Source organism: Calonectris borealis, chromosome 4 (genome assembly GCF_964195595.1).
Source record: "Calonectris borealis chromosome 4, bCalBor7.hap1.2, whole genome shotgun sequence".
Taxonomy (NCBI): domain Eukaryota; kingdom Metazoa; phylum Chordata; class Aves; order Procellariiformes; family Procellariidae; genus Calonectris; species Calonectris borealis.
Genome location: NC_134315.1, coordinates 3024877 through 3037190, shown reverse-complemented (window position 1 = coordinate 3037190; position 12314 = coordinate 3024877). Strand labels below are relative to the sequence as shown.

General features: G+C 47.6%; 1 protein-coding gene across 8 annotated transcripts in view; it reads right to left on the bottom strand.

Annotated features, from left to right (window-relative positions):
• Positions 1–12314, bottom strand: part of SLC4A11 (solute carrier family 4 member 11) — a 101677-nt gene that overhangs the window by 68222 nt on the left and 21141 nt on the right. For all 8 annotated transcript variants that reach the window (XM_075148380.1, XM_075148381.1, XM_075148378.1 and 5 more), the window contains one exon: positions 3759–3911. In XM_075148380.1, the coding sequence (XP_075004481.1) occupies positions 3759–3911 (153 nt within the window). The remainder of the gene's footprint in view (positions 1–3758; positions 3912–12314) is intronic.

Here is a 12314-nt window from a genome sequence, read left to right as displayed (position 1 = left end):
GAAGTCTTGCCACCAAAACCTAAGCTGGAAGGATGAGAGGCAGAAGAGAATAAAAGAGCTTTTCATCAGCTACCGCAAGGAAGCAATAAAACACCCAGGAGAAAGGACCAAAGTGTCAAGACTGAGAAGCATTTTAGTGCCTAGGCATCTGCACTGATTTGGGCTCAATATTCCATGCAACAGCAGCCAGTATTAAAAATGAGATAGGCCATACCTTAAACCCTAGATTTCTTCAAGCTATCCTGTTTTATACACATCTGTGCACACAGCCCAACATTTTATGACAATGGTTAATTGTCGGAGTTTTATGGGCCATGTTATGTTTTGTCGGCTCAACGTTTAATCCCACGCAGAGATCTTTTTACAACAGAATTATAGTAAAGTGCATCCAATTATGCTCATAGCGAGTTGTACATCCATCATATGGAGATTAACAGCTCAACAGGATGATGGCAGAGCTGTCACCACATCTGTAATTCCACTCACATTGCCTGCCAGGACCCTGGGGTACCAACTCTTCCCCTCCCCAGATGGGATTTTTGGATCTTCTAGCCCTACACTAAGGTGGGCAGCAACCTCACAGCAGGTCACCAGAAAAGGTCTCCAGCAGGAGAGAATGTGGACACCACGTTCAGCCAAGAGACCAAACTGTGATGACCAGAACATGCACAGAGACTCACAGATATCACAGAGCAGCTATTTGTTTCAGGTCACCTTAGGGGTTTTTCCTACTGGAGACCGAGCAAGTGTATTTTATGCAGCAAGTGCATCTGACACTAGGGAGCAAATCAACATAGGCAGCACTGGAGAGCCCTCTTTGCAGAAGATGGCCCATGGTCAGTCCCTCTCTGGCCAAGCAGCAGCTGCCCAAGCCCCAGCAAGTGTTGCAATGGGTTGCACGACACAAAAGGGCAATATCGAGCCCTCTGGCACAAGGAGGCCTTTCAGCTCAAAGACTTCACCCAGCTTGGAGAAAGCGAGATGGGGATGGAAAGATGTCATTCCCACACTTGCTTTTCCACTATGTTTAAAGAGCATCAGAGGATCTTGTAGGATCCTGGTGTGCTAGTTCCCTTGGGGGTTGGAAGTGAGGTGTTTGGGGGGCATCTTACATTGCCTGGACAAAACCTGCTTTCCCCCTCCCACTTTCTTTTCAGCTTGTCTTGCTGGAGACAAGCACTGCAAGTGCTCAGCTCCACAGTTTTGTTTCAGGAACGCAAAGCCTGAATATACAACAAAACACCCAGTGAGCAGCAGGAATGCAAGGGCATTTCTGAAAAGTGTCCCCTTGCAGAGTTGAACAAGGAGCAGTACACTCCCAGACATACCTCGGCCATGGCATAGTTAAACTTCATTTATGGAAAGAGTTTAGAAACCTTGTGAAGAGGGTATTTTTTTTCAGCAGTTCAGGCTACTTTCGTTAGAAGAGCTTAAGGGGCTCATCTCAGCCACTTTCAACCACCTAGAAGTCAGCTTTCCAGGACGATCAGCTATGCCTTCTGCAGCCAGAGACTGATTTAGTATGTATAAAATCAACCCTGGAAGATGCTTCAGCAAAACCACCTCTGAGAAAGAGCTGACAGCCTAGATAGACTCCATGTGTTTGAGTTGAGGAATCCTATGCCTGATGCTCACAGAGAAGAACCTGGATTTTGGCTACCTGGACTTCTTTGGTGCTGTCACAGGGGGGGAAAAAAAAAAAAAAGAAAAAAGAAATCTCACTTCACACCTGCCCTTACTGAAAGTCTGGACTTTAGTTCTGCCTGAAGCCCATTTTTAAAACCTCCATCCTTGCATTCAGAAAGGGGACTCCAGCACAAGAGAAGTCCATTTCTCCTTAAAAATCCTAAACATCTCAGCTGAAGAAAAAGGATACAACTAATACCACTGTCACAAACATCAGTGCTTGAGGGAAATAAGGAAGCCTTTTTTGTCCTATTTTGAATGGAAGGGAAAACACTTATAAAAAGCCCAGGAGGACACACAAGGAAAGTCAGCTTCTTCAGACACAGAAGAATCCACAGCACTTGCATTCCTCATCCCCGAACAATGCACCCCACGGCATTAAGCCCAGACTTGTCATAGCAGAGTACAGTTCCCCTTAAATCTTTCAATTAAGATGGCATTTGTAAAATTGCAGGCTTGAAAATTGCTAGATATTATTCTGAAGTTAAAGTCACCGCTCCGATTCAAAAAGTGCACTTCAAGACAGTCAAGCAGCGATCCAGACCATGCCTATTCTGCATCACCATTTCCAATAATTGCTCACTATAGATCAATTGGGATTTGTTTGTAATCTAAAAATAACTTTGAGCAAATTTAAAGAACTCTCTGATACCGTGACGCCAATTATAATCCAGAGCCCTCACATTTAATCTCCAAAATAGTCAGTGCCCACACAGGCAGGCTCCAGGCTGCCTCCAGCTGCTGGGACAAAACCCAGGTTGCTGCCATGTCCCAGAGCTGCATTTTTCTAGGCACACAGCATGGAAGCCTGGTTTTGCTAGCCCTCCTCCTTCACTATTTAGCATATGCATTACAGAGGATGTTAAAATGGTGTGCTAGAGGCAAAAGCAACCTCTGGAGCAATCTAGAGGTTTTATTCCTCAACAGCAAGCATTTTAGGATCTTCATAATTTGTGTTAACTAGGCTGTTTGGAAGTCCCCTCCACCTTGCTCTCCATGTTGGGCAAAGTTTCTAAAGGATGTGTACTCCCTGCCAAGCCAAAGAGCACAGTTTTGGGCAGACATGTCCATCTGCAACACGGCTGCCCAGCCACCTCTCCGTTCTCACCCATCTCTCCCAAGGAGCAGCACAGCACCGGTGCCAGCAGAACCAGCCTGATCCAAAGTCCCTCCAACGATCTGTGGAGCAGTCTTCTGCCACTTGCTTTTCTCTACCCCCTCCCAAAACACTTGGGCCACCCCTCAAAGCTGACACCGCAGCTCCCCGCGGGTGGAAGCCCCAGGGGTGCGTTTTGCTGGTGGGTTCACCCCCAGAACCACACGCACCACCGCCAGCAAATGCCGTCCTCCTCCCCTGCATGAAGCTGCCTTGTAGCGGGCACAGATCCCACTAAAGCATATTTAGGGGACCTTGACACTCGGCCCCTCACCTGGAGCAGGTAGTTTGTATTTATAAACAGAGCATGACACACAGCAGCACTTCCCTGTACTGCAGGCATAGCTGCCAGGCCCTGACCTCCATCAGAGGAGTCCAACAGGCTGGTTTTCTCCTCATTTTTGCTATCTGCCTCAACACACCAGGTATAGGGGTTGCTTGCCTCCAGCAAGGAGGATTAAACCCAAAAGGTACATGTCCAACCCCAAAAGTCCCTTCACGCTTTCTTCCTTTACCAGCTGCTGTGAAGAGCAGCGGCTGACCCACGCCATCCACGGCTCCGACTCACCTGCAGCATTTCAATTCAAACATGATCAAAAAGCTCCAAAAAACCTTGGGAAGCCCTAGAGTTATCCACACGCACCAAAAATCCCCATTTCTCACTAGAAACAGCTCTCATCCAGTGACCACAGCAGCAAAAGCGACAGCAAGGCCCCAGGCCCCAAACTTGAGGCCTTGCTTTAAAAAAAAAGGAAGGAAAAAGGAGTCGGGATGCTTCATACAGGTGGCTGAAGACCTGCTCAGCAGCCAGACTTCTATCGGGTTTTCCCAAAAAAAAAACACCAAACAAAAAAAAATCACTCTGAAGTTTCTCAGCGAGGAACGACCGCGTCTCGTTTTGGGGGGCAGCACTCACCGGCGGCGTTCGGCGGCACCTCCAGGTTGACATTGACGAAGAAGCGGATGCTGTCCCCCGAGACGATGGAGGAATTCACCGCGTCGAAGAGCTCCTCGCCTCCCGTCTCCTCCTTGGCCTCGCAGCCATCGTCCGTGTCGCACTTGAGGTACCCTGCCAACGACATGGGGAGGGCGGTTAGCGGGGCCACGCCGGGGCCCGGCGCTGGCGGGGTGCGGGCGTACCCACCGATCATGGCCGCCGAGGGCTGCAGCGAGGCCTGGGCAGCGCCTGGGGCCTTGCGAGGGGCTTCTCTTACGCCCTCGCCTGGCGAGGGCTGAAAGTTATAAGCCATCGGCTCCGGCACGTTTCGGGTTGGCCTCAGGCGCGTGTCCTAAGGGCCGCTGCGTGTCCTAAGGGCCGCTCCGGAGCCTGGCCGGGCGACAGCACAGGCTTCGCGTGCCAGCCCGCTCACCAAGTCAATGGCACAAGTGGTAAATCCAAGGGGGTATGCCTCGCTCCTCTCGGAACAACAACAAAAAAAAAACAAACTAGGATGAAAACTCGGACTGGAAACTATAAAAACGCCAGGCAGCCACCCAGAAGCAAGAGCTGCACCGCGGCCCCAGCCCACCCTGAACCCAACGCGTTCGTCAGCTCGAGTCACCAGCAGCACAGCCGTTGCGCTTGCGGTTCAGCAATTTGAAACTGAGGGGGGGAAAGAAAGAAAAAAAAAAAAAGATGTTTCCAAGGAGACACCTGATATGGACAGACAGACCCGCAGCTCCCCACGGGGCAGAGGAGCAGGTCACAGGAGGCAGCAGCACCGAGAAAGTGAGACAAGTTTCTTAATTACAGCGGACAACTCCTTAGCCTTTCGCAACGCTTCTAATTAGAGTTTAACCTAGCCTCATTCAACAGCAAGCTGGTTCACTGCAACGTTTTATTACGAAGCAGCTGGAGGACTCTTGTGGTGTGCTCATGTATCATGTTTAATTAGGAGAATTAGGGACATTATAGAATGTCAATTTTTACATTACTAGGATTATTCAGCAGCTTCTACCCATCTTCTGACAAGTCTTTTATGCCTAATTTGAAGCAGGAGGGATATATTTCATTAGCTTGCTTTAGGCACTACAGCAAAATGAAAAGAGTGAGCTTCAAGGCGGAGGCTTGAATGGAAACTAAAATATTGATGGCTTTTTTTAAAGCCTCGTATAAGCAAACGTAGAGGCAGCAGCAGCTGAAAGCGGCACAAGTGGTCTCGGAGGGATCTCGAGCCAACAGCTCGCTACTGCAAAAAACAAGCCCCGAGCAGGGAGGCCACAAACAGGAACTCGGCGACGCAGGACAGGGGCTGCAGCGCTTCCTGCCGCGGGCGACGTGCCGATGGGCGCTCAGCATCTCCCCGGGTGCCAGGGGTTCAAGCCTTCAGGTAACTTCTGAGCTACCTCCCTGAGGCACAGGAAACCCAGAAAAAAACTCAGATTAATTCCCCTCCCGATCTCTGCCTCCTTCATCTACCTGCTTGACAGGAATAAACGTGAAACGATCCTATCAGAACTGCTCTGAAGGTTATAAAAAGCATCCAGGTTGCTGCTGTCCCCACCCAGCCTGCCAGACAGCCAGCAAAACGCACCAAGGGTGCCGTCCTCTGCTGCTGGTGGAGCTTAGGCAGCTGTTTCCATCCCTGCATAATGAAAGCTTGCCCAAAACAGCCAGAAAGACACAAGTGAGGAAAGCAGAGGAAACACCTGAACACAGTGCCTGAAGTATCATGGCACTGTGGGCATGACCAGCTATGAAACATCTGTACAAGGGCTGGCAGATGTGCCAGAATTGAGGGCCAGTCTGTGTCCTGGAGGGATAGACAAGAGCCAGGCGGGGTGCCTGCTGACATGGGAAGTATTACAAAGCTCCATGCAAGCATCTCAATCCCAAACAAATTGCCAAACCTGGGATTCGGTTCCTCTGAAATGCATCATGGACACCATAACCTATCCTCAGCAAAGCAGAGCACCCACCAGTGCTGACAGCCCCCCTGGTGCCAGGAGAGCCTGGGCAGCCCTGCAAAGCAAAAACCAGCCTCAAATCCATGATCCTGGCTTTTCTATCTCAGCCATATCCAGGACTGCAGCCCCAGGGAAGCTGTCACAACAAGTCTGCGCTTCTCCATCCTTCCCACTCAGTGGGTCAGATGGGAGGTACGTGGCTCAGAGAACATGGTTGAGTTTTTCCCTACCGTCCTAATGCAATTAAGACCTAAATGGGTAAAAGCCAAGCAAGGAAGACTATTTTATTCACTTCCCAAGCCCACTGAAACTGGCTTGATAAGAGCGCAGCAGCGGTGGGCCCTGAAAGCGGAGAGGGCTGGAGACAGGAGAGAAGCAGCACAGGAGCTGGGAGAAGGGCAAGGGTGGAGTAAGATCAGAGGGTTGGGCAGAGGTCAGTGAGGACTCTGGCAAGGGAAGCATCCTATGTTCCTCCCTCTTTAGGGGAGGAAAGAGCAGAACAAAAGGCAGCCGAGCCTTGTGTCCCTTGGGCAAGGGACGGACAAAACATTCAGCTTGCAAATAAACCCAAACCTGGGCTGTACAGGAACTGCACTCCCGGGCAGGTGTCTGCTTTGTCACTAAACCACCTCAATTCAAACCATTCCTGTTTTGAATCCTTCAGCCTTGTTAGTCTGCCAGGCATTTTAAAACGTGATCAACTTCTGCCTGTCAAACGCAGGGTCACTTTGAGGTGAGATGATGAGCTGTGTGCATGGCAGATACACCTTCCTCCCTGAGCATGGTTCAATGGCTGCCTCCAGCCCTGGCACCCGTTTTCCCCCCCCATGGCCTGATGATCACCGAGTGCCACCCCTGCTGCTTGAAGGGCAGCAGATGCCACAAGCGACAGCAGAAGCTGTTCAGCTCCTTCTGAAAGTTTGATCGGTGTTTACAGAAGTTTAGAGCAGGATCTGATGTGGCCGTTGCACAATTTGTGTAAATATCAATCAGATTTCCATATGGAAGCACAGTCTCAGTAGCGCTTTATAAGCCTGTGCTATGAGCAGTTGCTTCGGGGAGGCGGAGGGGGGGTTAGACACCTTTGCATACTGCCTCAAATTGGCTGGGGAAGAGTTTAAGATCTCCGGAGTGGTGCCCCCCCATCTCTGTCACTGCAGATTGCCACCTTCATATAAGGCAGCATTTGCTGAAGCGCCATGAGGTACATGACAGGGTGAGTCAGACCTCTGAGCACAGGAAGTGCCACTTCAGCCTGAAATATGGTCTAAAAGCACTAGAGAAAATAGATGGTGCTGAGTAGGAGGCCAGAGTCAGGAACTGACTTAAGGTTGGCTGAGAAGATCCACGCAGCCCTCCTGTGCCTTGAAGAACACCTTTTGCGGTCAGGATGAGTCCCCTCAGGCCACCCTACAAGACTCATCTCATAGCAAAGAGAAATGGAAAAGGCATGAAAAGTGCGCGAGGCCAAGGGCAGCAGGCACCATCCTTAGTGCTGCAGGAAAAAAATCAACTCCTCACCCTGTGCAGCCGTAAGTAGCAGATGCCTTGACCGTAAGTCTTTCTATACCTCAGCCCATCATATGCAACAGGAAAATAAGCCATCCCCCCCATTTTATGCAGGTGCTGGGAAGAAAAAAAAGCAGTTTCTCTAGCCATTCCCCTCTAAAGCACCACCCCTTCCCCTGTAATTCATGCCCAGCCCAGGACTGCCTTGCTCCAATACCTCAATATCCATCCCCAGCCTTCTTTTCCTTACTCTCATCACCTTCTCAGATCCACTTCATCTCCCCAGTCCTGCTGCTACCAACCCTCTCGCAATTCTGACAAGGTGCTTGCCCTGCAGCTATTTTGCTTTCGAGCTGAGTTTTAAGAGCCCAGGGCTCTGTCGGGAAAAGCAGTGAATTGACTTGCAGCAATCGGAGGTGGCATTACCTCTCCCTCCGCAGCCTTACTGGCACCTGGCAGCTGCACCTGGGGTAATAAAATCAGCAGAGTAGTAGTTAGCAGGAAACACAACTTCAGCCACATCATATACGTTCCCTAGAAAAGCTTAATTGCTCCGTGGGAGCAGCACTCACAGCCCAGGGGCTGCAGACTTCTCTAAGAAAGCCAAAAATCTTAATCATCAAACTCAATTTCCTGGGAGAAAAGCAGCTCTATTACTAACAACATCATCTCACATCCGAGGTTACGAGACTTACGCCAGACACAGCCCCACATAGCCTCTCGGTGTGCCTCAGAGGAGGCAAAGCCCATCGTGGTATTTTAATCAACACGTGCGTCTGCAAGCATGCACGCTAACCAGCAGGTTAGGAGTGCAAATGCATCTAACCACACTTTGCTGCAGACTCAGTTTAGCACAGCAAGCCGGACAAAACATCTAAGAAGGAGGGTTTTGGGGGAGATTGGGCATTTTTCCTTTTGGCGTTACCCAGATGTTGCACAGTTCTGGGCATACGTGCGCTACACAAATTTTTTGTTTAGGCAGATATTGCTGCTACTGTTTTAGCAAAAGTTACATGGATGAGATAAGGTACTTATCCACGTAGCTAGATTAGCAGGGCAAAATAGGAAAGCTAAGATCAAAGCTTGTCAAAAAGTTATCGACCTCTGCCAAGTTTCTGCAAAAATTGCTGGCTTTATTTCTGAAGGACTACATATGCTACGTTAACACTCTGAATGCTCAAAGCGGTTTTCTGGCAACCACTGATTTTTACCCTCAACTTCCAAGGTTGTCTACACTACAAGTCTGGAAAAGCATTCTCATTGATAGCACCTGTTTGCACAGCAATGCCTATTCCCTCAGCCAAATCCAAACCCCAGCTTCCAGAATCATGGGGTGGCATCTGCTCTTCTTCAGAAATGGTAGTTGTCCCCTCCCATGAAATCTCTTCAGAAAGCTAAAGTTACATTAAAAGGGTTCTTTTGAGCTCATACGATTGGCAATTCAACGTGATCAGCTAGCCATGTTAAAAGCCATCTCAGATTTCTCAAATGAGTTTCTAGGCAGCAAAGGCAGCAAATTGCAGGACAGTCCTTTTTACTGGTTTCGCAAAACAGCGCTTGCGGTCACCTCGCCGGAACACAGGAGCAACGGTATGCACTGTGCTCCTGTCTGATTCAGCAGCCTCAGACATTTCGCCTGGGAAAAGCAAAGGCTTTCCTTCTAACATCACTGCTTGAGATATTTTTGTCACCGATCCTGATCCATTCAGAACTGAAATCCAGCAGTTGGCCTCACTCTTAGCATTTCAAGCCATAAACCTCACACAGCCAAATAGCCAGCTCTGCTGCAGTCAGACAGTCAAGTGCAGAAGCTTGCAAGTTCTTGTTTTGGAAGCGCACAAGAGCTATTTGCACCCGTTTTCTCAGAATTACAGGTCAAGTACAGAAGGACAACAGAAGCAATAATAATATATATTCAATAGCTTTTTAAAGGTAAGGGGGCATCAACTGGGACATGGGCATTACCCTAAAATCAGGTCTGGCTCTTTGAGAATCCCAGCACACAGCTGTAATACAGTGTTAAGGAACTCGAGAGAGAATTAAGCCCTGTATCTACCTAAAAGCTAGTCACCATACTGGCATTAAGTTAAAAAAAAAAGTCAGCTTCATCTGATTTTTCCACTCCTGTGGATTTTCAACTTGCTCTAACCAACTATAGACACTAATTTTTAAGAAAGGCATGAGGTTTTAATTAACCTGAGCTAAAGCGATCAGCCTGAGCTTTAAGCTATCAGAGAGCTTGCTTTGTTCCCCAAGTACTGCAGGCTTGCAGATTCACTGCGTCACTCAGAAAATACCCAAATTCCCAACATTGGGTGCAAAAGGAAACTCAATTAATAATGGAGCCTCCACCTCCATTTTGACCTTTACACTCTGCACAAAAACATGGACTCGTGTTGCCTCCAAAGGTTAGATAACCTTACAGTTAGTTAATATTGGCAGGGATAAAGCAATCGAAGGAGTCAGGAGAGACTGGGAAGAACTTTGTACAAGTGTTATCAGTTCTCCAATCTGCACAGAATTCTAGAAAAAAAAGGGTTTAAATACCATCCTGCTCTCACACACGCTAACCAAGGCAAGCTTCTGGTCACACCTCATATGCCGATTTCGGCATAATCGCCTACTTATCAAAACAGCTCTCCTTTTTGAGACGAAAAGAGAGCAATTGTATGGATAGAACAGCATTTTTTACTTAAATATTTGCTTAAATGTTACATGTTCCTGCTGAGGTTACACTTCAAAGTTAGGGGGTTACTTATTGTTTTGAATTACAAGAGGCTGAAAAGCAGTCATGAAAAATTCCTTCCTTCCTAACAAATGACTCCATTTCACAGACAAGAACAATTGCAGTGCTGTAGCCACAGAGCAATACCCTCCGAAGGCTGCTATCAAGTCACATTTTGCAAAGCTGTCTCCCACAAAATTAAAAATTTAAGGCACGCTGATTAAATAAAGCAGTTCTGCATACAGCTGGATGCTTGCTAGAATTTTAAGCTTTTCCTTTGGTTTACAGTTGAGAGATTCCCTGGCAAGGCTCACTAGTTTTGCCCTAAGGAGATTTACCCATCGTGCGGCAGGCAGCCACGTGGATGGGGTTTATGCCAGCCCAGGAGAAGACAACTAGGGGCACGGGTTGTCCACAGACTGCGTTGTTGGACTGCTGAGGGTTTGCTGCTGACAACTAATTGGCAAGAGTGGTCCAGAGCTTACCTCCCATGCTTTTGGTAGACGACCTCCTTTATTAAGCCAAACATTATGGGTTGGCAAAGGTAGACTAATGACTTCTCTGGGTCATTTAGATGGGATTTAGAGAAGTGTCCTCCAATCCAAGGCCCTCCACAGGTAGCTTGAGGGACAGAACAGCTGGGGAAGGGTTGGGTGATGCTTCTTGGCTCTTAAGCAGTCACTGGAAGCTCTTCAAATACAGGTTTGTGGCCTTTTGGAGTAATGGCCACCTGCTATGGAGATGTCAATCTTACCTAAAGCCTTCAGAATGCTTCAAGACCACAGATTAAAACACAACCTCCTCTTGTGGAAAAAAAAAGGTACAAAGTGTCTAGCAAAGTCTCTAGCAGGCAAGTCACCAAGACCAGACCTGCATCCTTTAAGTAACAGATCCCTCCACTACTGGCCAACCATAACTTCAGTCACATGTTGCCAACCCTACTTCGAGTCAGTCTTTTGTCATGAAGAGCCAGATGGAAACATAAAGTTTCCCCTACCACTTCAGTAATAATTCATAACAGAACTAAGAGAACTGATCTGCTACAAAAAAAACCACCCAGGCACTTTTGAATTAACTCCAGTATTGTATTTTGCAGCCAGATTTCTAGGAAATGTTGTGAATAATCCAAGTAATTCAGTGGGGCTTTGTTTTTATTTTTTTGTTTTGTTTTTACAAAACAGAGCAGCACGTGGAATTTCAGTTCTGTATCAGAACCCACAGAAATCAGGAGTGTTCATTTTATTATAGGCCTCCTGATAGACTGTTCTCAGAAATAAAAATCTGCAAGAGACCTGCAAGCTACCCCCTCAGGCTCTCCATAGGTAGCAGTAGTGCATCTCCTGCTGGTAAACTGGGCATCTCATTGGGGGAAACCCATTGCAACAGGATTTGTTTCACAAAGACATTTAGATTAATTTCCTAGTTAGGCAAACAATTCCAAGACAGATAAAGACAAATTTAAAAAAAGAAAAAACCCCACACCACACATACCACACTGAACTGCAAACTGAAAAACAAAAACAAGCAGATAAAATACATCCAAACATCCCAAGCCAGACTGGGGCCTTGGGGCCCTTCAACACAACTGCAATTTACTGTGCCAGCAAAACCAATTAATAAGTCAGAGGAGACCAAGCAATGAGGGATTTGCTCTGGAAGACAAAGGTTTATGCTGCAATACCTGTTGAGCCAGCTTTAAAACAATGCAACAATTCAGATATCCCCAGCACTATACTGGGACTCTTTCCTTTGGATTTTGCAAGAGGAACTAGAAAGCCTCCGGTTTTGTGTCTTATCAGGGAACATTCTTGGGTCAATTAAAAAGCTCATCATACATTGGCAGAATTTAATCACTTGCAGCTCATACCAATGCCTTTAGAGCTAATCCACTTGTATCAGGCACTGGATATTCCCCCCCACCACCGAGGGTGCAGGAGGCTGATAGCCAAGAGACAATGTGAAGCTTGATGAGTAGTTATTCTGAACATTGATTGCCAAGCTGCATTTCATCAGGACTCCAATTATCTTCAGGTTTGGATTAGGTCTACACAATCATCTCATTAGTCACTTAAATTTGCCAGGAAGAAAACTCATTTGACAAAACAACCTTGCTGAAGATTCAAGTCACTTAAACACACAGCCTGCTCACGGGGCGAGTAGGGGGACACCAAATATTACTGGGCCATGCCAGGTTTTGTTCATTTGCTTGTGCAAGAGGCTTGTTCCAGAGACTCAAAAGAATGAGTCAAAACATGGATTTTCGTCAGCAAGAGATGTCAGAGGACAACTATTAAAACTGGCAATATACACGGGTTGAAAACAGAACACAGC